Genomic DNA, 27,883 nt, shown 5'->3' with positions numbered 1-27,883 from the left:
TTTCTCTTTCTGTGCTTAAAATTTCCACTTATATTTAAATTCACCAATAAAGAGTGAGCCCGTGAAATCCTAGGCCCCCACCCTCGATCCCCCATAACACAGAACCCCAGACTCGTGATCTCTCTCTCTCTCTACCGGCAACCTTGCTGTGTGGCCCCAGGTGTGCCACGTAATTTCCAGGACCTTTAAGTAATAAAACTTTTTTTTTCCAGGTTTGGTGATGGTTATTGCTGAGGGCATCTTGCAGTCATAATAAGAACCATAAGGGCTGGTCCAGCCACAACACTGGTTATCAATAGACTGAGACCGGCACAAAACAATACATTTACATAAATTTTTTAACATACGTATATTTCAAGCATTCAGAAAACTTAGAAAATATTGAATGAAAACCAATATACCCATCATTCAATCTTAACAAATACTATTATTTTACCATACTTATATCTGATCCTCCTTCTTTTCTAAAATAAAATGTTGCAAACAACTAAAATAACCAAACAGAACCACCAAACATAACCACCACCTCATTCCAATGCTATTCCACTTCCTCCCTCATCATACTGTAATATCCAAAAGTATGTACAGAGCTTCCAGTTTATATTTTTATATTTTACTATACCTGTATAGCATTACCAATGTAATATTCTCTGGATTTTTAAAACTTACATAGATGGGATGATACTGACCATATCTTTCAACAACTTGCTTTTTCTCCCCAACTTTGTTTTCCAGATTTGTTCATGTTCATTCATTTAAACACTAGTATGTTCATATGAACATATAACAACTGATGTATCTATTCCTTTATTGCTAGACATTCAGAAGTTCTCCATTTTTCCCCTATTACAAACAGTGCCACAGGAATAATCTCTTACAACATCTTCTTGTGCACCCGAGCGAGAGTACATTCAGGGTATTGATCTAGAAGTGCAATTGGTATGTCACAGGGCATGATCATCTTCCACTGCACAAAGTACTACAAAGCAGCATCCAAAGTGGTTCCACCAATTTAAATGCCTGCCTGCAGTGTACAAGAGCTCCCATTTCCCCACAACAAGATTATATGTGGTATTTAGACATTCTTTTTCCAATACAATGAGAATAATATAGTAACTCATTATTTTCATTCGCATTCCCCACACTGATACTGAGGCTAAGGATATTTTAGCTTCATTTTCTGTGGATTGCCTTTCTTCTAGTCCCTTTCATAGGAGGATTGGGGCTGTTTTCCGATTGCTAAGCTCAACAGTCTTTAGCTATGTCCATGCCTCCTTTCCCCAAGCAAACGTGAATACGCTCAAACTCCACAGCCCATATCCAGGCATGATATCACCCAGGCTGCAGAAGCACCACTCAGAGCTCACTGTTCTGGCTTTGAGTGTACTAATAGGTTCCCACTTATGGATCCATCCTTCCTTCCTACCTCCCTCCCTCCCTCCTTCCCTTCCTCTCTTCCTTCCTTCCTTTCAGCTCATACTTTAGTGTACCTTCTTATGGTACATTTCCTTTTTTTTTTTTTGCGGTATGCGGGCCTCTCACTGTTGTGGCCTCTCCCATTGCAGAGCACAGGCTCCGGACGCGCAGGCTCAGTGGCCATGGGCCACGGACCCAGCCACTCCGCGGCATGCGGGATCCTCCCGGACCGGGGCACAAACCCGTGTCCCCTGCATCGGCAGGCGGACTCTCAACCACTGCGCCACCAGAGAAGCCCGGTACATTTCTTTATAAAGAATCTGTAATAGAGGGAGAAAGTAGTTGATGCCCTAGTCTACCATGTTGCTTGAACTAGAAATCTCTGCTACTTTTATTTCATTTTAAGCCATTATCTCTAATTATTGCTCTGCCTGGTTCCCTTTTTCTCTCCAAGATAGCTATGGAAAAGCACATTTTGAAACTTCTCTACCTTGGTTTCCTGGACATTTTAGAAAACTATCTATCAACATACTATCAACTATGTAGGAACAGCAATTTTAACAAAATGAAAAGATGGTGGAAGAGATTGAGAGAGAAACAGAGAAAGAGAGATTGGTCTCTAAATCTCACCTGTACTGAAATTCGGAGCCCTTTCCTGGCACAGAGTTAAGGCTGATTCTATTAGACTATAACCCACTGACTGCTCTTAGTGTAAGGTTTAGTTTTCTTGATTAAGTTACTGAAATTTCAGATCAGGGAAAATTCTAGTGATACTGGGCTCAATCTAGGAAAATCTCAGTCCTCCACAAAGTTGCTATCTTGATCATGGAATTCCAAGACATTCTACTCTAGCTTTACGCAAACTCCAGTTTAAAGCCATAGCATTTCTAGGCTGAAAGTTATCGCAAGTGTCAAGAAAACAGTGCATATGATGAAAGCAGTAATCAAGGCTTCAAAAAGCTTACTATTACAGATTGCCAACAAACACATGAAAGAATGCTCAACATCATTAATCATTAGAAAAATGCAAATCAAAACTACAATGAGATATCATCTCATACTGGTCAGAATGGCCATCATCAAAGAATCTAGAAACAATAAATGCTGGAGAGGGTGTGGAGAAAAGGGAACACTCTTGCACAGCTGGTGGGAATGTAAATTGATACAGCCACTATGGAAAACAGTATGGAGGTTCCCTAAAAAACTACAAATAGAACTACCATACGACCCAGCAATCCCACTACTGGGCATATACCCTGAGAAAACCATAATTCAAAAAGAGTCATGTACCAAAATGTTCATTGCAGCTCTATTTACAATAGCCAGGACGTGGAAGCAACCTAAGTCCATCAACGGATGAATGGATAAAGAAGATGTGGCACATATAAACAATGGAATATTACTCATCCATAAAAAGGAACGAAACTGAGTTATATGTAGTGAGGTGGATGGACCTACTCTGTCATACAGAGTGAAGTAAGTCAGAAAGAGAAAAACAAATATCATATGCTAACACATATATATGGAATCTAAGAAGAGAAAAACAAATACTGTATGCTAGCACATATATATGGAATCTAAGAAAAAAAGAAAAAAAAAGGTCATGAAGAACCTAGGGGTAAGACAGGAATAAAGACACAGACCTACTAGAACCTGAGTATATGGGGAGGGGGAAGGGTAAGCTGTGACAAAGTGAGAGAGTGGCATGGACATATATACACTACCAAACATAAAATAGATAGCTAGTGGGAAGCAGCCGCATGGCACAGGGAGATCAGCTTGGTGCTTTGTGACCACCTAGAGGGGTGGGATAGGGAGGGTGGGAGGGGAATGCAGAGAGAGGGGTTATGGGGATATATGTATATGTATAGCTGATTCACTTTGTTATACAGCAGAAACTAACACACCATTGTAAAGCAATTATACTCCAATAAAGATGTTAAAAAAACAAACAGACAGAAAAACACCTTATTATTGGTGGAGGCTTTTAGAGTTCAGAAATCCTGCTCCCAGAGCTCAGAGTTTCTTTTGTTTTTTTAAACTACAGTGGACCCTGGAACAATGCAGGTCTGAATTGTCTAGATCCACGTATATGCCGATTTTTTTCACTAAATACATACTACAGTACTACTGGATCCACAGTTGATTGAATCCACAGATGCAGAACCATGTATACAAAGGGCCAACTGTAGAGTTATACTCAGATTTTGGACTGTGCAGAAGGCTGGCACCCCTAAGCCTCCCATCTTGTTCAAGGGTCAACTGTACCCGTGTTGGTTTACTAGGGCCGCCAAAACAAACTACCACAAACTAGGTGATTTAAAACAACAGAAGTTTATTATCTCACAGTTCTGGAGGCTAGGGGTCCAAAATCAGGGTGTTGGCAGGGACGGCAGATGTTCCTCTGAAACCTGTAGGAGGGAATCCTTCTTTGCTTCTTCCTAGTTTCTGGTGGTTTACTGGCAATCTTTGGCATTTTTTGGCTTGCGGCTGCAACACTTCAATCTGCCTTTGTTGTCACATGGTTTTTCCCTCCTGTGTCTTTTTCTTGTAAGGACACCAGTCATATCAGATAAAGAGCCCACCCTACCCCAGTCTGACCTCCTCTTAACAGATTATATCTGTAGTGACTCTTTCCAAATAAGCTCACACACTGAAGTACCAGGAGTTAGGACTTCAGTATAATTTGGGGTGGGGGGCGCCCAATTCAACACATAACACTACACATGTTGATAATTTGTTAAAAAGCTTAATGATGATAGACTTATTAAAATAGGATGTTCCCAAACGATCAATGAGAACTTGTGCCTGGTCCTACAAGATAGTGTATGACCAAATGCGTATTTATCCATTTCATCATTTTAAGCAGTTTTATAGTATTTGTCATGGGTTGAATAGTATCCCCCCCAAACTCATGTCCACCTGGAAGCTGAGAATGTGAGCTTACTTGGAAATAACGGTCTTTGAAGATGTAATTAGTTAAGGATCTTGAGAAGACATCATCCTGGATTTAGTGTTCACCTGAAATCCAATCACTGGCATCCTTGTGAGAAAAGGAGAGAATACACACAGACACTGGGAAGAAGACCATGTGAAGACAAAGCAGAAATTGGAGTTACGCTGCCATAAACCAAGGAATGCCAGGAGCCACCAGAAGCTTGAAGACACAAGGAAAGATTCTCCCCTAAAGCTTTCAGAAGGAGCATGACTCTGCCAAACCTTGACCTTGGACTTCTGGCCTCCAAAAGTGTGAAAGAACAAATTTCTGTCATTTTAAGCCACCAAATATGTGGTTATTTGTTATGGCAACTCTAGGAAATTAATGCAGTACTCCTTTTATATAGATTGGGAAAAATTTATTTCACCAATCCCTTATTGTTGAACAGTTAGGTTGTTTCCAATTAAAAGAACATAGCGAGACAGGGACTTCCCTGGTGGTGCAGTGGTTGAGACTCTGCGCTCCCAATGCAGGGGGCCCGGCTGGGTTCAATCCCTGGTTGGGGACCTGGATCCCACATGCATGCTGCAACTAAGACTTCACATGCCACAACTAGGACCTGGTGCAACCAAATAAATAAAATAAATATGTTTTTAAAAAGAGAACATAGTAAGATGTAAAAAATGTACTTGATGAAAACAAATGGAGAAGATATCCAAATAACCTTGAGATAGGCAATTATAAACGGGAGGAAGCTACCAGAAAAGAGATTTCAACTCAAAATAAACTTTGTCTAGTAATCAGTACAGTACAAACTGGGAAAATGGCAGCCTTGGGAGGTAATAAATCTTCAACCTTCAGGCACAGAGGGGAGAATTTCGTTCAAATGTTTTAGAGGATATTTGAGCACTGAATCGTGGGTTGAACTTGATGACCATTAAATTTCCTTTTATTCTAAAAGTTTATGAGTCTATCCCTCAGGGGATAGTGCCATGGGGGAAAATGTATGAAAGAAAAATATCACAACTGAAGAAATTTAGTGAAAGGGCAAGCTGAACCCCACACAACTCTCCAGCTCTCAAGAACATTACCATTTTTGTCATTTGGAAACAGGAGGTTTAAAAAAGAAATTAAAAAAAATAATGTTAATGGCAAATCACATCTGCTGTGACAGGCTTAGAAGGAATGATTCATCGCACATTAGAGTTAGGAGGGATTTTGAAGATCTTCTTGTTCAATCCCCTCAATTTATTATAGGAAGGAACTGAATTCAAGAAAAACTGAGTGGTCCTAAGTCACTTAGCTAGTTAAAGATAGAAGCAAGACTTCAATCTAGATTTTCAGATCCAACTGTCAAACCGATTTTAAAACTTGTTTACATTTTCAGGTAACCTGAGACCTAGAATTCTCTGGCATTGTTCTTTTAAATGACATTTAAAATCCTAGTTCTGAAGGTTTCAACAAATTACACTTTACCAGAGGATAATTGTATAGATATTTTTTCTTCCTTTAGGGCTTTCCAAATACACAGATCCTTTATTTTTCCAATTATGAATCACACTAAGGTAGTGAGATATGGAAATCTTGCAAATATACTGAAAGGATATAATCATCTGCATACTTGTGAACTAGTCCAACATTAAATATATTTACACCCACATTAGCTAACCATAAAGAATTATCATGTTCAAGTTTTTTACAATTGAAAAAATTATGATTCTTTTCCCCTGTAAATGAATGTGAACTTAATATTGTGGAAATTTCATGTTTAAGTATTTCTCCTTCAGTAACAGAATACTGTTACTATTCAATCACCTTTTAAAATACCCCCAAAAGACTATTCATAGAATATAGAAACTTACAGTAATTTGATAAGATGATTATGAAATAAAAACATAAAACATTTTGTTGACAAAAATGCATAGATATAAGGCAACAGTCCAAAATGTTAACAGTATGAGATTATTTTTCCCACTTCTCTTTTTCAAATTTTCTATAATAATTACATATTTCACATCGACAACAAAAATAATCTTATATTCTACAGATTAAAATGAAGCTAAAAAACAATATGAAGGGCTTCCCTGGTGGCGCATAAAAAAAAAAAAAAAAAAAAAAAAAAAAAAAAAAAAAAAAACCAATATGAAAATCTGATTTTCTAAACTAAATCAAAAGCCTATCCATTCTCTACCTAAGTGGATAAAATTAATACATAGGATATGATTTGATATAAACAAAGTCATAAACCTTACTGGATGCTTCTACATAGGGATGTTAAAATATTTATCTATATGTCCCTTGGGTACTGCATGATAAGTAAGTAAACAATGTCATCGAGTTTCAAATGAATATGGGTGTTGAAGGTTGACTGATTTCATGTTAATATAGTACCTGGAATTAAGAAGTTTACTCTCCATGTTTTCCCTTTTCTTCCTAGCTTCCTGTGCATCTAGTCAAATTATGATGAAAGTTTCTGGATTTTATTCAGTATGAATCTAGCTCGAGATCATTTTCAAACTAACATGCAACTGATAGGACCATTAAATTTATGAATTCTTAAAAAGGAGAAATACTATAATGACTTACATTATAGATGCCTTTGCTTATCAAAGGCTACAGTAACTTGGTTTTCCAAATTACTATTTCCTCTCCAATTTTGCCAGGTGAAATTGGTCTTTCAGACATATTACTGGTTTATTCTAAAGAAATTCTGTCAACATTAAAGAGTTTTTCCATTATAACTAAGCTGAAGAAAGATAGAACACCTATGAGATAAACTAAAACTGGTTCTTAACCTACAGTTGTCATGTTGGGTTTTTCTGGACATGTAAAGAATTTATTTACTGAAATGCATGCTAATTTGAAATATATTTACAAATATCACCTCCCATGAGGTAATGGCCAATTAAAAAATAAACACCTATTTATTTAAGAAAATTGTATACTTCTCAGAAATATGATGTTTGCACCTTGAAAAATCCTGTGCAGAAAGAAAATGAGCAAGATAAAATATGTGCTATGGATAGTAGTTTATGGACACACGTTTCTACTGATTATCCACTGGCATGTTATTAATCAACATCAAAAATATCAACTAAGCCACAAATTATGTATAGCTCATGACAAAGAGTACTACAGATGGGGTACCCACTGGCATCCAGAACAAGAAAAAATGGGATTCCTAAATACCTAGTTTGATCCTTCATTTCCTTCCCTAATAGTCTCCTTATTTCTAAGCTCCTATGTATTCAATTAACATATATCCTTATTTATCCCCTCTCCACACTACTTCCATTCTTCTGGGCATGGGTAAATATCAACCCTTCTTTATTGGTAATGGCGGAGTAAAAAAGTTTATGAAGACAACATTTATTATGGATATTTTATTCTGACTTTCCAATTCAGGAATTCTCTCTTCAGTGGTATTTATAATCTTTGGTGGGCAGACTCTTAAGAATCACTGGTCCCCAATGATTCACACCTCCTATTCATGACCTTGTGCAGTCCCCTCCCCTTGGTTATGGACTGGACACAGTGACTTGGCCTTCTGACCAACAGTCTTGTTAGCAGACTCTCTCTATATGCTCTTTCTATTGTAAGCTGCCCCAGTGGAGAGGCCCATATGGCAAGGAACTGAAGGATGTCCCTACCCAATGGCCAGTAAGGAACTGAGGACTTCAGTCCAACAACCTGCTTGCAACCACACAGATTTGAAGCAGATCTTTCCCTAGCTGAGCCTTCAGATGACACCCTTCCCCTGACCGATACTTTGATTGCAGTCTTGTGAGACTCTGAATCAGAGAACCCAATTAAGCCATGGCTGAACTCCAGACCCACAGAAACTGTGATAATAAATGTATGTTGTTTTAAGAAGCTAAGTCTGCAGTTATATGTTACGCAGAATAGATAACTAATACAATGTTTTGTGTTCTTAATTTTGTTTACTGTTTTGTTTTTCTAGTTCTTGAATATTTGGCTCTTTTACAAATCTGCAATGACATTTTTTATAGTTTCCAGTTCTATACTGAAATTTTCAATCTTTTATTCTATCTCCTTGAACATAGTAAACATTAATTTTAAAGTCTATTTCACAATCCAAATATTTGATGCCCCTTTGGGTCTGTTTCTATTGTCTATTGTTTCTGCTGATTTTCATTCTGACTGTCTTTCTCCTCTTGTGCCCAATTATTATATGGATATATTGTATTTGAAAAAGTTTTGTAGAAATAATTTGAGACCGAGGAACCTGTTCTCTTTCTCCAAACTTGCATCTTTCAGATTCCCAGGGCACTAAAAATCTCAGATCACGTTAATCTACTTTCAAAACTTCAGATTTTTCTAAGCTATCTAGTTGACTCAATTCTAAGCTATATTCTGTGTGAATGGTTTGCTTCTAGTTCACCTTTATACCTTGAATGTGATCCTTCAGGGTCTCAAACCAAGGAATTCTTCCCAAGTCCCAGACTTGGAGATGCTGTGCTATAACTTGTCCTTCTAATCTCACAAGACTATTAAAATTCTACTCAACCTTTCAGCCTCCTCTTCTTGGTTAACAAATTCCCCCTCCAGAGCAAAAGCAGACCCAACACTAGGTTCACCTTTCTGGATTTCCGTTTTCTTCCTGATATCAGTCTGGCAATTACTCACTACCTTGTTACCTCTCTAATTGCCTTCAAGTGGATATTTGTTATATTTAGTCAGATATTATAGCAGGAAGATTGAACCAAATAATCTAGTCCACCATTTTGGGACACAGAAGTCAAAGGTTTCTTTTGTTTCTGTTTTTGTTTTTTAATAGGTTACTTCACAGCCTTCTAACCAGTCTGTTTTTGACCACCATTTGGGCATCTTCTCTAGTCTGATAAGGGCTCAACTCTGTAAGAGCATCCTAACCATTCTTCCACAACTGGGGAGGGTGATACTGTAGACAACCCAACATAGACTATAAAGGAAAACAAAATACTCCATATAGTGTCCAAATATTCTCTGGTTGCCAACTTTGGTTCTGTGAAAACAGACAAAATCTCTCCCAACCTCATGATTAATAAACTGTCAAAACAAAACAAATCAGGTTTCACTTTGCCTTTCATTCAGCAAAAGAGGTAGGGAACAGAAGTTCATGTATTTTGCCAGGTAACTAATATATCTTCTTTCACTCAAAGACCAGGTTTCACTTAATTATCTCAAATGAAATTGAACTCCTCATTTGAATTCAATTTATCATTAATGTATGTTGATAGAAAACTGAGATCCTAAAGCCTGAAAAGTAATTATAAAGGTTGAATTTTACCACTAGTAATACAAGTTCTTAACAGTAATCTGGACCTCAGGGGTCATAAACTCAATGCCTTAGAGACAAAACATTTAACAGAAATTAGTGAAGCATGACAGATGATGTTGGTCAAGAGAGTAAAAATGAGGAGTGGGTGGTGGGGGGACTGGGACAAACTGGAGAGAGTATGTCCCCTCTAAAGGGACCCAGAGCAGACAAGTTCCAGAGCCTGTTTATTATTAACACAAAAGAATGTAAACCTAGAGTCATCAGATTTTACTATTTTTCAAAAGAACTTGAAACCTGGATGTTTTAAAACCTCTCTCCCTTTTAATGTTGCCAATTAAGACAAAAAACCTGCACTGTCTGTGGTAAAGATGAATGACATAAACAGAACTCAGCTGCTAAACTAAATTATCCCTGATGTACGTTCTGGCTTTAAATCCTGCCCACCTTCTTTATTAATGATTAATGATTAATTACTGATTAAGAGAGGAAACTTATTGGAATGCTTCAGAAGATCCTAATAAAGTGCTTATAACAAAAGTACTGTTAGTTTACAAATAAAAGTCAAGTTTTACATGAACTGAAGACCCAGAGAAATACTTTCCAAGTGGCTAAACATCATGTAAGTTTTCATTTTCCTAAGATCATGACAGGTTCTAGTAATTCAAACCTAGAATTAAAATGATAAAAAGTACAGGTAGCTCATTTATAACGCTATTTGGTTACATACTTCTGCAGTATACACCTCTACAAGATGAATAAGGCCATAAGGCCATAGCAAAAATGAATATGACAATTCCCATTTTATATATATATATATGTATCACATCTAAAAAATGCTAAAGGTGTGAATATCTTTATATCAATACACAACTTTTATAAAAACATTCTGAGGGTGTTTGTTTGAATTAAAGCACCAAGTTTATAATCATTTACACAGTTATCTATTCAAAAATAAAAGACGGGGGCTTCCCTGGTGGCACAGTGGTTAAGAATCTGCCTGACAATGCAGGGGACACGGGTTCAAGCCCTGGTCCGGGAAGATCCCACATGCCATGGAGCAACTGAGCCCATGAGCCACAACTACTTAAGTCCACGTGCCACAACTACTGAAGCCCACGTGCCACAACTACTGAAGCCCACGCACCTAAAACCCATGCTCCACAACAAGAGAAGCCACCGCAATGAGAAGTCTTCGCACTGCAAAGAAGAGTAGCCCCTGCTCGCCGCAACTAGAGAAAGCCCGCTCGCCGCAACTAGAGAAAGCCCACGCGCAGCAACAAAGACCCAACATAGCTAAAAATAAATTAATTAATTAAAAATTTAAAAGAATAAACAAAAATAAAAGATGGTTACTTTCTTCTGTATTCAGCTTTTCTAAACTGGTTAATATATAAGTTTTTGCTATATGTCACCGATTTAAAACTTCATTTATTTTGTCCAAAAACTAAAAAGGTAAAAAAAAGTGATATCCCATTTGCATGTATCAACTTGGACTTCTCATCAATTCATTTCTAGAGAACATTACTTGCGTTTTAAATCCAATGGCAGTTCCTTTACATAATTTTAAAAACAAATCATCTCATAACCACAACTTTCTTTTAAAGATGCAAAAAGCCAAAAATACAACCTACACATTAAAGCCCAAACTTACGTCCAAACTACTATAAAAGTTTCAAAAGCCAATTTCAAGCGTCAAAAGTTAATTACAAAAATTTCCAAAGTGAAATGCAGAATTCTATAGGATGACAAAGAATACAAAATGTAATCAAGACCTGAGACAGAATTCCATATTTTTACAGAGGGAAAGAAACGAAGAAATGTGATTGAGAAATGGAGCTTAATTTTGTTCTAAGGATGACATCCAGAACATTATTTAAAGCAGGCTAATTATGAGAATACTCTTAAAGTTACATAGTCTTATAAGCTACATTTAATGAAGAGATAAGCTTATTTGGATAGTAACTATTGCTGAATTTTAGTCTACAGTGTGCTTATTACACACCAAGTCAGTGATCACGTCTGTACATTTGCAATATAATTACCTATAATTCTCACCCTTTGTGGAGTCTTATTAGTCCCTGCTTTTTATTTTGTACTGTTATTGTCTTACAATTTTTTTTTTTACCAAACTTTGGAATACTAAGGGCTTTCATGAGAAATTCAACCTTGTCCAATCAAATATTGGCCAATGTCAATGTTGTTCACCCGTGGGTCTTTGATTTCTATTCTCAATATTCTCTGTAGCAATTTTTTCCCTTTTATTTTCTTTTTCTTATTTTTTCCTGCCTCTGTCCAAAGCAACGATTTTTTCCGATTTCTATAATAGTAAATGAGTAATTAAAAAATTATTGTGTTTTACATTTTATGTGAATTAACCGTACCTCACATTTAATTTAAGCATTATCCAAAATGTGCTAGAATTTAATGTAAAATGCAATATGCATAGCAATTGACTGGTCTATTAAAATATCTCAAGAAAAATATTTAAGCTCTTTGCATCTAATAGATAAGTTTTCAGTTTATAGGGATCAACTATTTAGAATAAGTTAAATATATGTATGATGAAACTTACGTGAATTTTACTGATCGAAATTTTCTTAAATAACAAATGTACTCAAGAAATGCTTTTCCAAATACAATTTCACAATAAAGTTGTTTATGATGGAATACAATTTGACATAAGACGGTGGTTCCATGTTGGAGTCCGTTCAGGAAAGAGAACTAGGTTCTTTAATTAAAGTGAATTTTTTATTATAAAAATAATATGTATTTCTGGGAAATTTATGAAACTGAAAAATTAATGAAAAATCACCCTAATTTTAATCACTCAGACCTATTCATTTACAATGGTGATGTTAACAGTTCAGACATGAAACACAAAATTGAAATAGAATTGCAATTTTGAATGTGCTTATAAATATATTTAAATCCATGAAACTTGGTACGGTCATCTAAGGAAAGATGGTGGATAAAAAAAGATGGCGCCTAGAGCAGAACCCTGAGGTATACCAATATTTAAAGAAAGATTAGAGGAAGAACAGCAAAGGGGAATGTGAAAGAATGGTCAAAGAGATAGGAGGAAAATGGAGTATGTTTCACGGAAGGCAATAAAAGACAGCACTTCAAGAATGAAGGGGTGGTCATCCACGCCAAATGTGACAAATGTACTGAGTGAAGTAGTCAGAGACTGTCCAATGATTTTACTACATGGAGGTTGATGATTAGCTGTGCTGATAAGCAGTTTCAGAGGAACCCAAGACAGACTGGAGCTATATACCTCATGAGACTCAACTAAAAAATGCCTGATTTAATGAGCTAATTAAACGGTCTTTTACAAAATAAATATATAGCAGTCAACAACAGCTATTACAAAGCCCTTTTCTGAAGCTATAAAAAATAACTGAAATGAAAAAAATTAACTCACAGAAAAATCTAGGCATGGAAATCTTCATAAAGAAAACTGTAACTTTGCTGAGATATGAAAAGTGCACATAAATGAGGAGATATACCTGATTTCAAACTAGAAAGACTGACTACCTTAAGTTCATTAATTCACATCTATTCAACAAACTTTGGAGTGCTTGCTTGTACGATTCTAGGCACCTGGAATGAATCAGCAAACCACACATAAAGCTCAAAGCTGGCAGTCTTACCTGAGTTCAGTGGAACATCAGTTATTGTTCACCATTAAACATAAATTGGGGGTAGCCTAACATAAAACTCTTACTAAAATATACTTCTATTAATACCCATTTTTCTTTGCTTTTTTAACCAAGAGTAAGAATTTTATCAAAAGCCTTATTTTTTTCCTTTGAACTGCTGATGTTAGCTATTAGCATATTTCCTAACATCAATCTGGTACTGAATTTCCATGATTAACTCTACCCTATTAGGGTGGATTTTTTAATTACTGTTGAAGTTGATATGTGGCATTTCATTTGGAATTTCTGCATTTATATACAAATGTGCATTTAACCTGTATGTTTTTAGATATTTTTTTAAAATTAGGATGAGTTAATAAGATGAATTGGGTAGCACTCCAAACTTTAGTTTTGTTTCATGGAAATTTTAAAGAATTCACCGATAAACTGTACTGCTCTGGACCCTTGTCGGAAGGTATCTTAGAAATATTTTCAGTTTCTTCCATGGTCCATTTAAGCTTTCTATCTTTATCATTTTGTTTATATTTCTCAGCAGAAAATGTCCAAATTTGTTATACATAGCATTTTCCTATCTATCTAGAGCCTCCACCAAGTATATTACTTCCCCTTTTCCAATTCTAAATGTTTTCTTTTTTCCTCTTGATTAGATTTACTAGAATATTAACTCTTTTACTGATATGGGAGGGGCTAGGATAAAGAACCAGTTAGTGCATCTACTTGTCAAGTCTGCTTTCTCTTCCAATTCAGTCTTCTACATTTATATTTTCTTCTTCTGATTTTCTTTAGTTTTTTTTAAACTCTTCTAGCAAACACAGATTTTATTTTCTTGCTTTACATAAACACATAACATTATAAATTTGCCACTAAGTATATTAGTAAACAGGCATCAAATCAAATGTAAGACTGCAAAAAGCAAGATACGATGCTCTTCCCGAGTTCTGAGATTAGTGAAAATTTCTCTGAACTTCGTGTTTTATCTTTTAAAATACATGTGGCTTTTCCCATTCTACTCCATGTGTTTTAATACAAAAACAAAAAGTATTAAAGCAAAGTTAGTTGACAACTGCAAAAGGAAGAGATTATGTTTATTCAGTGATTCTCTCCTACAGCACCTTCATGCATCCTTAGGAGTAAATGTATTCACAATAATTTTGGCTATATTCCACTAGCTTTTATAGGCAGGATTTGTATTTTAGTCTAAAGTTTTACTTACACTAATACAATGCTTTCCTGCTCAAAGCATAGGAAAGGAAGAACTGTCCAGATCATATAAAAATACATCTGACAAAAATGAAAAGGCAAGTAAGATAACTAGCTCTCACTTTTAGATTGTGATATAGCTCTGGGAGTGTTTGATTTTTATATTGAAAATTCTGTCCAGGCAATAACCATTGAAGAATATACTTTCACTTTCAAATGATTAGGTGTTCCTGGTTTAAAACTATACCAACAATTTCTGGGTATACTGCGGTGTGGATAGAGTTCACGACCTATATGATTCCCACTTTTAATAATTTCCTGACACTTTCTGTGGTCTAATAAATGATCTTGTATACATGTTCTATCACATTTTAAAAGATATATTCTGTTTGTAAGATACCAAATTTTATTAAGTCACCTTTACTCATTATTCCTCATTTTTAGTTACTCCAACTTCTCAAAACTAAGATTAACATTTTGTACACTGATTATAGTTTATAACATAAAATGACCTTTTAACACTAGTTTTCTTGACTTGAATTGTTTGAAATTATAGGTACTAACCCTGCTTTATGCCTACTTTTGCCTGATACAACTTTGTGTACTCATTACGTTTATTCATTTTGATTCCTCCATTCATTGGTTCCTCTATTAAATCATGTGCTAATCAACTGAAATACATTTTTGATGAATTGGTAAGAGACTTGGGTGTTCTAACATTTTTTTCAATTGTCCTAACCTATCTTTATCTTGACTAATTCAGATTTCTTCTGATGTAATGTTTCCCCCAGAAGTCTAAACATTGCTATACATGCTATACATTGCTATACATGCTATACACTAAACATTTCCTGATGTTCAGTGTTATATGTAGATGGGACACCAATTAGATTTTGTTTCTTAGTAAATAAATTTTTTCTCGAAATGCTTTTAGACTACACCTTACTTGGGTAAAGCAAGTTACCGGCTACTTCCCAGGTAAATCTTGAACTTTTCACCTTCATTCACAGATCTATCCACTTACTCTCCTGTTTTTGGAAAATGCCATCTATCAAGAACCAATTCAAATGCTACTTGCTCCAAGGCACATTCCTATGATTCATATCAGTCAGTATTAACATTTCCTTTATCTAAATTTATACCACTGATACACTGCTGTAGCACTGACTACATCTATAGTGTATTACTGGGGAATATCTACCATAGGCTCTGGAGTCAGACCACCTGGGCTCAAATTCTAATCCTGCCACTTTCTAGCTGTGTGACCTGCAATAAGCTGTTGGGCTCTCTGTGCCTGTTAACTTACCAGCAAAATGAGAATAATAGTCCCTAGCTCACAAAATGGTTGTGATGATTAAGTGAGCTAATATCGGTAAAATATCTAGACCATGCTCTAGAATATGGTAAGTGCTCTATGAAGTCCTGACATGTACATACAGGTGTGTATGTCTGATGTGTGTGTTGTCCACTATTGGTAATGAGAAAAATTGTTGTGAAACAATGAAACAGGTGCTACCATAGAGGAAGAAGTATTCAAAGGATGGGACAATCAATTACAATCTGTTTAGGCAAAGAAAAGTATTTCATCTGAACCCTCAATATTTTAATTACATAATATTTTAAAAGCACTTTCACATACGCTAGCTCATTTCATCCTTAGACAAGTTTGTGAAATTATTTTGTTTTATGGAGGCAGAAATCAAGGATGGTAACTCAAATTGCCCAAGGTTCAATTAGTTAGAAAGTGAGAGTGAAGATTAAGAGATATTTTATTTGGAGCTTGATATGGTTGTTCCCTCTATACCTGCATTTTTCTATGAAGGATGAATGAGAATGCAACAGACAGGTTGGAATAAACAGGACCAGGGGTAGAAAACAGTATTCCAAGCTTTGGAAACAGCTTAAATAAAAGAATGGTGGAGTGAAATTACATGGCATTCTGCAAAAAATGGAAGTAAAGATGGAACACTTAGCACAATGCCTTGCAAAGGAGGCACTTGCCTGAACTGAATTACAACTTTCAAATAATATTCCTTCAGTTTAGCAATCATTTGTAGTAAATAATCCCTTCTAGCTGAGGCATCTATTCCATATAACTGTGACCTCTGTTTTGAAAGAGCGAGAGGAAGGGAGGGAAGGAAGAAGGAAGAAAGAAAAAACAGCATTTGTTATTAACTACAGTAAATAATGGATTATTTTAGATATCTACAACAGGCGGTTATATAAAATCGTAAGTGTTAGCATGGTTATATAAAGGTAATTAGGGGAATTACCTGGTGATCCGGTGCTTCCACTGAGCACAGGTTCGATCCCTGGTCAGGGAACTAAAATAAAATCCCTCATGCCGCACAGCACGGCCAAAAAACAACAACAACAACAAAGGTAATTATTTTTTCTCACTAAAAATAGTTTGAATGAACCTTAATTCTCAACAAGATTAACAATTTTACCGACAATTGATTTTGAAACATATCAAACCTCGTTTCCCAATCTTTGGGATAGAACAAATGAAACTAGCAGAAGTATATTAATGTTACTTCCAAGCTCTAAGGAAACTAAGTTGCATATAATTCATCAGTTATATTATTAATCATCTGTGAAAACTTATTAAAGTCACTTTAACTCCTCCGTGCCAGTTTCCTATACATGCAAAATACTGTTCATGTTTTGAAGGGGTTTGTGTAGGGTTTTGAAACTCTATACGATATTATTATAAAAAATTAAAAAGAAAAAATATAACAAAACATCTAAATATTCTCAAGCACTGAACTGTCTTTATATTACTTTTAAAACCATAGAAAACTGAGCAGGACCTGCAGGGCCTTCCAGGGTAGAGAACCTCCATATCCCCTGCCTCTTGTTCGTAGAAAAGCTTCAGCCTCCAAGGCCTTCCCTGAGTTCCAAACAGCAAATTTAGTCAGATAAATGAGACAATGCAGAAACAAAGGAAAAGAGTCAAGCAAGACAAAATAATAGTTTAGCCATAAAACAAAGTCAAAAGACCTGTAGTTCCTCCTTGAGGGCTATAGATAATATTCTGAGTCATATACTTCAGTTGTTTTATAGATACTAAAATTCTCACCAGGTAGAAAAAGTTAACTACATGCTGACCACAAGCACATACACCCCAGCCAGGTTGGAACCAGAAGGTTGATTAATGTTGACTCCCAGAATACCACCTGGTTAATCTCATTACCAACCAGTCAGAAGACTGTCCACAAGATTATTCCCGCTTCCCTAGCATAAAAGAAGCTAGAATTCTACCCTGAATTAAAATAATTCTTTAGGATGTTAGTCCGCCATCTTGGCTCACTGGCTTTCCAAATAACGTCATTTTTCCTTACGCCAACACCTTGTCTCTCAAATTACTGGCCTGTCATGCAGTGAGTGGTATGCAACAAGTAGTATGAGCTTACACACACAGTTAATACCAGGTATTGATGATTGCTCAATTAGTCTCATCAGTTAGTCACATATAAGTAAAATTATTTTTAATCGACATACTATATCTAAAATTAAATCCTTTAGTGATGTATTTTGAGCCAAATGAAAGGTCTAATCAGAGGTTAACATAAGAAATATTTGTCTGAAAATCAGTACATTTAATATTTGACAGAAGTCTCATTATTAAAATTCCTTTTATTGTTCCTTCAGTGAAATTTAAGTATTCCCAAAGTCTCAAATCAAATGTTTTTTCTTAGTTTACCAACAGCTGTGATTTGTCTTCTTTTGGTCCATTCAGTAGGAAGTGAACTATCTGAAGTAAAACATCATCATTAAAACCTTTCACATTATTATCTTCGATTGTTTCATAAAGAGGCTTACTTTGTGTCCCCCAACATATGTTTTTACGAGGGTTATTTTGATCAGCTTGTGCAGTCAGCGCCAAAGTGTTTAACTGGTAGCAAAAAAAGGAGAAGTATTTTCCATCTGTGATCACACCCTGGGAGACAAAAGGTCGAGTAACGTCTGCTTCACTCCAGAATCCTGTAGAAGAAAGTTATGCTGAAACTTACATACAGAATATATTTTACCAAAACAAAACACACATATTAGAGGATATAAAATACCTCCTAAAACCTATATATTTTACCTACCAAATTCCTAAAGATATCAAAGTTTTCCCTATCTTTTCCATTCTAATCCTATATTCCATTTCTGCATCAAGAACTATTTCCTTCCCTCTACTATCCCCAAAGTTCAGGATACACCTTTTCAACAACTTTGGACTTCATCAGCTTTCAACCTTAACTCACTTCATCTAAGAAGAGCAGCAAGCTCTATCTATGCAGATCTCTCCTACATCTGGTACTAACCACATGATTACTCACAACCTCAAATATGTTCAAATTTTCCTTATACCAGCAGCATCTAACATCCAATAACCATTACGGCCATTTACTTCACCAAATCTACCAAAAAAACGCCCTTCAGAAAAAAACTTGACTTTCTAAGAACTTCAACCATATAATTAGATGAATTCTGTGTCTTAATTTATAATTCAAAATTGATTTTATGAGTTGCTTTCATTTTGCCTAGTTTATTTTACGTCATCATAAGGTTCCAGGATATCTTAATACCTTTACTACTCAAGTTTTCTGGCTGTTTCTTGTTCCAGGCTAACTGGCTTTAATACTTTTAAATCCAACTGCCAGGGCCAAGGAATAACTTATAAATTTTGCCACACATATTTTATATCAGCTTTAATGAAGATGGCCAATAAATAGTATTGTTAAAATATAGAATTATACTGTGAAAAGAAGTACTTTATCTTTTATGAACGAACAATGCCATTCTAGTATCTTCAAGAAAGTTTCCTTCTACTTTTTCTGATTCTGTCTACTTCTATTCCTACTTTATCCATTTATTTCTATTACAAAAATGTAAGTCAACAATTGTGAGTGTAAGGTTAAAAAAAAATATATATATATATATACACATACATGTGTGTGTATATATATGTGTATATATATACATATATATATATAAAGGAAAAAGGTGAGCCTGGCAACAATTAAATCTGTATTAAAATTCCTCATGGATGCTTATACAGGAGTAATCTAGGTATATATTGTATTGTAACAAAATCCAAATGCTTCACAGTGGGCTAGCTCTAGAAGTCCTCCATGGCATGCCTCCAGCTTCCTCTCTCTCACCTCCTATCGCTTTCCATTCTCCCCCTCCCTTTCTTCATCAGCCTTCATGCTGTTCCTTCAACACTTCAAGTCCGTTCCTAGCTCAGAGTTACTTGCCATTCCTTTTGCCTAGAAGTGTTCTTCTCCCAGGTTTGTGCAAAGGCAGCTCCTCACCATTCAGGTCTCTGTTCAGATGTCATTTTTTTAGAGACCTCCCCTGAATTAACTCTGTTTAAATAGATTCTGCCCCACGCCTCATTTATACCTGCAACCTATGAATCATTCTACCCCTCATCTAGTATAGTCTCTCCAGAGTAACACCACTAGCTAAAAATACTACATGTTTATTATCTTTTACTCTCCTTACTATAACATAAGCTCCAGGAGAGCAGGATCTGTCTCTCTCACTCAACACTATATCTCCAAGGCCAACAGCACCTGGTATGTAAAAACCATAAGTCATTAACTGAATGAACAGTCTCCTAACTCACACCCTAGATATGGCCTTCAAAGAAGTTATATATCATAACTGTGATTTAATCTAAAATTTAATCCATGAAAACATTTCATTTTCTAGTTTCAGAAAGCTGCTGTCATCTACAGAGCTGACTCAGTTAGGTGGTCTTTGAAATGCTTGAGAACATCATCAGAAAAAAATACATTCACACAAAAATGGTCACAGTAAAAGATCAGAGTAACTACCAAAGTGCCACCTACCAACTACAAATGTAAAATATTTAATTATGGACTTTAAAACAACTGCATTTTGTGTCAATGCAAAAGTTTTCAAAATGTGAAGATTCAGCCTACATTTTAACCCAAGGAAAACAATTTGATCTATTAAATTCTTAAAATGTCGTCCAATAACTATAATGCCATAAAACTAGTTTTACCTTGATACATAGCCTGTGCTCCGGTCCAAGCAAAAAGGCTTGCAATAGCATTAGCTCTAAAAACAACTTCTATCTGATCAGCACAGTTTTGTTTCAAGAGCCTTTCCCTTTTTAATTTGTCAGGTAGCAGATGAAACTGGGTATGTCCATAACAGTGTGGATCTGCTGTCTTTGTGCCTGAAGAGCAAAATAAAAACATTTCAGATGAAATACACAAGTAGAATATCTGGAGCACATGTCCTCAGTATTTGTTTCAAGGCTATCTGTCTCCTCTACTCATTATGTGATCAGCATTCAAAATACACAAACGGAAAGCTTGGTTTACTTATTTATTTTATTGATTACAATAAATTTCATCTGAAAGTACAATCTGCTAGCTATCATCGACTCACTATGACATAGGATAGGTCAAAAGAATATATGTAAAATTTATTTAAAATTCCCTATTATTTCAGTTTTCTCAAACTCCTCGGTCATCACTAGGAGCTTTGTTATTCTGCTGGTCATAATCACCAAAGGATACAAACGCTTCATGACTTTAAAAACTTCCTTTATAATGCTGAAATTCTTGGCTTTAGTGGTAAAGTCTTTTCAACCAAAAGTTCCCCATAATTCACTCTCTAAGACCACAGCGACTGAGAAGGGACTGATAAAACAGTTCTGGAGGACCAGCAGAAAGCTGCTTTCTTAAAAATCTTCCTCAGTCAGCTAGGAATTAATAAACAAAGAAAAAACAGCCAAAGTATAAGCTGCATGAGCACAGAGATCAGGCCTTATTAATTTTTATATTCCTGATGGTTATCAGCGTGTGGCACAAATGGGAGGCTTTTGTTAAAAAAAAAGCCAATCACTACCTCAAATCCAATTCTTACCTGTTTACTTTTGAAAAAACACAAATTACTTTTCTATATAAATAATAAATCAACAAAGCCTAATAAACATAACTATTTGTTAAATACTGTTAATTCAGTAGAAACAAGTAAAATTTTAAATGGCAAACTGAAAGAATATTTTCTTTCCAATTTTCATGCAAACTGCAACCTGAGATGAATTACATTGCTTATAGACTATCTGAACCTCTTGGTCATCAAGAATTAATTATGGGGCTTCCCTGGTGGCGCAGTGGTTGAGAGTCCACCTGCCGATGCAGGGGACACGGGTTCGTGCCCCGCTCCGGGAAGATCCCACATGCCGCGGAGCGGCTAGGCCCGTGAGCCGTGGCCGCTGAGCCTGCGCGTCCGGAGCCTGTGCTCCGCAGCGGGAGAGTCCACAACAGTGAGAGGCCCGCGTACCGCAAAAAAATAATAATAAAAAAAAAGCGAATTAATTATGCAAATTTGCACAGGACACTTTGAACTCATTTATTAAAAGAGGAAACTTACCAATAAATATGGTATTTTCATATTGCCGTTTGAATAATGGAAGTTTGTCTGGCTTACAATTCATAACTGGGACTTCTACAGGTACAGAATAATCCAGCGGCACAAACTTAAAGAAAAAGTCATAAGTGAATTCACAGCAACACTAGCACATGTTTTAGTCACATTCTTAATAGATTTAAAAATCTTAAAAATGAGATGATTTTACAAAATGATTTAACACTACCATCTAGTGATGGGCCAAATCCAGCCAGCCACCTGTTTTTCTAAAGTTTTATTGGAACACAGTCATGCAAATTCATTTACCTATGGTACACGGCTGCTGTTACATGATAAGAACTGAGAATGCAACAGAGACTTATGACACTCAAGGCCTAAAATATTTTCTATCTGGACCTCTGCAGAATAAATGTGCCAACCACTGACATGGACATACAGATGACACTCAAAACACACTTGTTTTCTCCAAAAGAAGTGTATACACATAAGATGACCAGCTTATAGCTGTAAAAATGCCTTGATTTATAATTAGGTAGGGTAGTTTACCGTAAATTACAATCATAAACTATTATCCGTATTTTCATTAAAAAAAAAAGATTTGTATGGTCCTAAAAACTGAGGACTTAACCCCACTTAAAAGGATTATTTGACCTCTGCAAAATATATATAATATAGCAAGTTAAAAAGCTGAAAAAGAATTATAGCTGAGATATATTCCAAATACACTTGAAAGAAAAGAGTTCTATCCAAAACTTTTTATCCTACGTAGCCCATTACCTAGCCTGCCATAACACTTCCTCCTCAACTGTCAACAGAAACATATGCAATAAATCTTTACCTCAGGTAGTTGCTTGGATATTCGAATCTGGTTGTGTGGTTTATCATTTATTTGGTATCTCAAAGCATCAACTCGACCTTTCCGATGACCACGAGAAATAATTTCTTCACCACGCAACCAGTAGAAGTGAACTGGGCGTTTACAGTCTATCAAAAGATATTCAAAAATTTTTATATGATAATTTAGATGAATTTAGTTATTGTAAGCACACCAAACTCTGCAACACAGAACTCAAGAATGACTGTGCTAGCTGAAAATACATCAAAAATTACTCTTTGATGTAAGATATAGAGTCTGGATTATGTAATAATTTAACTTAAACAATCACAACTTTAATATAACGCTCAAACCTTTATTGTCTACTTGTGCCACACTACACTAAGCATTGTAACCAAAGAGGTTTCTCAGTTAAGGACAAACATAAAATAAAACTAACAGCAGCATCATTCACCAGAAATAAAATGTTTAAGAGTCAGAGCTGTCTTATGAATTACTAATTCAATCTTCACAATAACTCTCAAAGGTATGTATAGTTGTTATCTCCATTATACAGAAGAGGAACCTGGGTTTTGACGAGATTGTCAACTTTCCCAGGCCATCAATCATGAGCAAAGTCTGTGACGCTTCTCTCAAGACCACTTCATTCCCAACTGGGATGAAAGAAACAAGAGCACTGCAAGACTCAGTTGAGCACACACCTACAGTCACAGTAACGTTAATTCAATAGATATTTATTAAGATACCTACTGGGTGGCTGATATAAAATGATGAACACGTCAGAAACACTGATTTTTAAAACTGTCTATCCATTAATTATTTTTCATGCCTGCATGTAACAGTAAAACAGAAGTTGCTGATTGTTTACTGGGAACCCAGAATGGCTGGGTTTGAAGCCCGTCCTCCAAATCTACCAGCTGTAGCCTCTTTAACTAGATACATTTTACGTTTCTGAACCTTGGATCTGTTTGTTTTTTCATTTATAAAACAATGGTGCCTACTGTAAAGTTACTGTGAGGATTAAATTTGGCACATTATAAAATTTAGAACAGGCCCAGGTACATAGAGAGTACCGAATACACGTTAGGTATTTTAATCAATATCGCCTTTAATCTTAACAGTTCTATCTATGACCAAGTAGTACTATTATCGTATTCTCATCTTGAAAATGAGAAAAACTAGGTCAAAATCGGTTTATAAACTAACATAAGGTCAGTAACTTTTTGATGGAAGAGCTAAAAGGCAACCCCAGGCCTGTCCCGCTCTCTAGGAGCCCCTTTTCTTAACCAACACTTGTCTGGACCTTCACAAAGCAGTCCTGGAGGGCTTAGGCTACTTAGCCTAGGGCTGTACAGTGAGTAGGTGGCAGCACATGCACGAGAACCCAGTCTCCGGACGCTGTCGCCAGCCAGGAGCGAAAGGACTGAGAAAAAAAACTGACCAAGCAGAAAGAAAGGAAGAGGGGGCAAATCTGGCGCAGAGAGGTCCCCTACCATCCCCACCTCCCCCGCCCGGAGTGGCGGGCCCGATGCTCACCGAGGGCGGCGGCAGCCAGGGCCGGATTGCGAGCGCTGAGCAGGCCCGTGAGGGAGAGAACCAGCTGGTCCAAGAAAGGCGAGGTGATGGCCTCACGTTCCAGGTAAAGAGGCACACGCTTCTTGCGCCGCAGAAAGAAGTGCTCCTGCAGTAGGCAATCACAGGCAGCGTCGCGCAGGGCCGCTACGTCCAGAGCCGGCGCGGGCTCGGTATCGGGCTTGGCAGGCGGCGGCGGCGGCAGGCCCGACAGGAACACCGTCTTGGTAAAGCTCTGGTACCAGCGGTCGGCGTTTAGGGCGAAGGTCTGCGGGTAAACTACGTACTTCATGAACTGCATCTTGGTGAGGATTCGCAGCTTCTCGTCTACCGACTTGGCCGCGTGCACCGTGGCCTGCCATCGCTCCACTCGCCGCTGCCGTGCCGCCTTGCTGTCGGCAGTCAGAGAGGCTACGATCGGCGGGTAGCGCGCGACTGGGGCCGCCGCGATATCTGGGCCGGTCACTTCGGGAGCCTTGACGGCGGCCTCGGCCGCGGTGTGCAGTGACAGCCCTGAACCACGGAGCACAAGCCTGCAGCACCTGGCCGCCGCCATGTTTGCTGGGGTTCCCGACCCAGAGGTCAACTTCAGCAGTTGGCCCCGCCTTCTTGCCGTAATAACCAATCGGAAAGCGGAATCTGAGGCAGGCTAGGGGAGGACGATTCTCAGTGGGCTTGAGAAATCTTACGTCATTATTTCTTAGCCAATCACGTAGCTTCTGCAACTTAGTTTATCTTGAACCGAAGAGTTTGTTGCTGAAAGGAAGAGCTCGCGCGCCAATAGGTTTTCCACGGATGTGTCGGGGAGGAGTGAAACTTTTAAATAGGAGATGCTGCCTGTTAGAACCAGGGAAAACTTTTTGCCAGAAACCCTTTAGGGGTACTCTGCACCGAAACCTCTGGCCCTTGGCTAAATTTACTGGTTTCATTTGTGGATATAACATCACTTTTCTATTTTAGTTCTTGGGGTCGAGTCCTGTTATTGAAAATACTGTTCTAACATGTTTTGTGATACATGCTTTTTTAAATTTTTTTTTGGCGGTACGCGGGCCTCTCACCGTTGTGGCCTCTCCCGTTGCGGAGCAAGGCTCCGGACGCGCGGGCTCAGCGGCCATGGCTCACGGGCCCAGCCGCTCCGCGGCATGTGGGATCTTCCCGGACGGGGGCACGAACCCGCGTCCCCTGCATCAGCAGGCGTACTCTCAACCACTGCGCCACCAGGGGAGCCCCATGCTTATTTTTTAAATGATGCAAGCATCACTTATAGATGACTAGTGCTAATTCTGGGGAAAATAATTACACATATATCTCTGTGCTAGTTGATATATAATTTGTTTAATGAGAATAATTTACAAAAAGAGCAATATACTTTTACTTGGATCTAATTTAAAAAGGGAAATAAATTTAAAACTACCAAAGAATTCTATTTAAATTTTGCTTTGTGTTAAAACCAATTATTATTTTAACATGAATTGGTTCCTACTAATCTGTAAGCTGCTCGAAGTAGGGACTATTTTATTTTTGACCCTCAGTGGCCAGTCAACCTTGCATAGTGGGTACTTACCAAATATCTGCTGAAAAAACTCATCGAGGGCTTCCCTGGTGGCGCAGTGGTTGAGAGTCCGCCTGCCGATGCAGGGGACACAGGTTCGTGCCCCGGTCCGGGAAGATCCCACATGCCGCGGAGCGGCTGGGCCCGTGAGCCATGGCCGCTGAGCCCGCACGTCCGGAGCCTGTGCTCCGCAACGGGAGAGGCCACAACAGTGAGAGGCCCACATACTGCAAGAAAAACAAAAACAAAATAAAAACCATCTAAATCACTAAAAATATAAGCTCATTTCAGGTGATCTAATTTATTGACTCTCATTCCTAATATAATTAGGGCTGGAATATTATTTGGATTTATTGCAATAGTTCTTGAGGGTATTGAAAACCAAACATTCTGTTAATAAAAGGAAGCTATAACTTAAGTATTCCTTTAAGCTATAATGGATGATACAATCTAACTATAAAGTTGCAAGTATATTAAACTGACATTTAGAAATAGATGCCCCAAATGCATTATTTTTTTCATTAAGTCATTAACTTTTGAGCAAAGGCTCAAAGGAAGTGAGGAGTGAATCATGACAGTACTGAGAAAAGAGGATTCTGGCAGAAGAAACAGCTGGTGCAGAGGTCCTGAAATGGAAACACGCCTGGTGGGTTCAAGCACAAGAGAGGAGGCCAGTGTGGTTGAAGGAAGTGATGGATGGGGAGAGTAGTAGGAAATGAGATTAAGAAGGAAAGAAAAGCCAGAATTTATAGGTTCCTAAAGGCAATTTCTAGGATTTTTAGGGCTCTTAACTAATATTCAGAGGAGTAAGAAGCCAATGGAGGGTTCCACACAGAGGGATAGCATGGTGTAACTTAGCTTTTAAAAGAATTACTCTATGTATTAGGCAGTTTAGGCTTACTAGTACCATAGACTGGGTGGCTTTAACAACAGAAATTTATTTTCTCTTACTTCTAAAGGCTGGAAGTCCAAGATGAGGGTGCCAGTGTGGTTGGGTTCTGGTGAGAGCTCTCTTCCTGGCCTGAAGTCGGCTCCCTACTTGCTGTGTCCTCACATGGTGGAGACTGAGTTCTCCCCTGTTGCTTATTATAAGGAGAGAGGCCTATCAGATTAGTGCCCTAACCTTATGACCGTATTTACATAATGTTAACTACCTCTATAAAGGCTCTGTCTCTGACTGTCTCAAAGGTTGTGTCTACATTGGAGGTTAGAGCTTAAACATATTAATTTTAGTGAGACGCAGTTCAGTCCATAACACTCTGGCTGATTTGGAAATAGATTGTGGAGAATCAAATTTGGAAGTAGAGAAACCAATTAGAAGACAATTTGCTGTATTTCAGGCAAAAGCTCATTGTGGCTTCAAGAGACAATAGCAGTGAAGATCGTGAGAGTAATCATAGATCCTGAATTGAATGTAGGTATGAGAAAGTATCCAAGATTTTGGTCCTGAGCAGTGGAATGAGAGGAGAAGGCCAATGGGCAAGAAATGCATTTTTCCTTTAATCTGTCGTCTTTTTTTGGAAGGGGAGAGGGCAGCAGGAGAGTGGGTTAAGATTTGGGAAAGGAAATAGGAGAATCTGTGAAACATGTATTTATCTTGTATATATGTTTATTTAGTTGACATTCTCCTAGAAGAAATGGATATTAAGATCTTCCCTATTAAGGTTGCCACTGATCTTAGATTTAAAGTATTATAGTTAAAAGCCATGACATTCTCCAATGGTCTTTTGAAACCTCTCTACTTGATTCATTCCACAAATATTTATCAAGTGACTGCTACATAGAAACACCTTTCTAGGTACATAGTATACAACAGTGAAATAAAGGCCTTCATAGAGCTTACAAGTTAGTACGTGAAATCTAACCAAATTTGTCAAATATACGTGTTCTATGCTAGATGGTGATAGGAGCCAAGAGGAAAAATAAAGCTGGGAAGAAGACTTTTTTGGGTTTAGGGGTTGTGTAGAGTGATTTCAATAGACTGAGCAGAGAAGACCTCCGTGAGAAAGTGACACTTGAA

General features: G+C 37.3%; 1 protein-coding gene across 1 annotated transcript; it reads right to left on the bottom strand.

Annotated features, from left to right (window-relative positions):
• Positions 1 to 18,116: 18,116 nt before the first annotated feature.
• Positions 18,117 to 24,876, bottom strand: MRPS30 (mitochondrial ribosomal protein S30). Its single transcript, XM_024740341.1, has 5 exons — positions 24,276 to 24,876; positions 22,743 to 22,888; positions 21,908 to 22,013; positions 20,526 to 20,702; positions 18,117 to 18,484 (listed from the first exon to the last, which is right to left on the bottom strand). Exons 1-5 carry the CDS (start codon positions 24,865 to 24,867, stop codon positions 18,195 to 18,197), a joined length of 1,311 nt encoding a protein of 436 aa, XP_024596109.1. The 5' UTR covers positions 24,868 to 24,876; the 3' UTR covers positions 18,117 to 18,194.
• Positions 24,877 to 27,883: the final 3,007 nt, after the last annotated feature.

Source organism: Neophocaena asiaeorientalis, unplaced genomic scaffold (assembly GCF_003031525.2).
Source record: "Neophocaena asiaeorientalis asiaeorientalis breed wild unplaced genomic scaffold, Neophocaena_asiaeorientalis_V1.1 scaffold57, whole genome shotgun sequence".
NCBI lineage: Eukaryota > Metazoa > Chordata > Mammalia > Artiodactyla > Phocoenidae > Neophocaena > Neophocaena asiaeorientalis.
Note: the sequence above shows the minus strand (reverse complement) of the source record. Positions and strands in the feature narration are given on the sequence as shown.

Bases quoted from the DNA above. Each gene is read 5' to 3' on its own strand.
- MRPS30 (XM_024740341.1), bottom strand. From the start codon at position 24,867: ATGGCGGCGGCCAGGTGCTGCAGGCTTGTGCTCCGTGGTTCAGGGCTG. The intron at 22,889-24,275 runs GTGAGCATCGGG...ATCTTTTGATAG, and splicing joins CCTGGCTGCCGCCGCCCTCG to ACTGTAAACGCCCAGTTCAC. The intron at 20,703-21,907 runs GTAAGTTTCCTC...TTTGCTCTTCAG, and splicing joins TGAAAATACCATATTTATTG to GCACAAAGACAGCAGATCCA.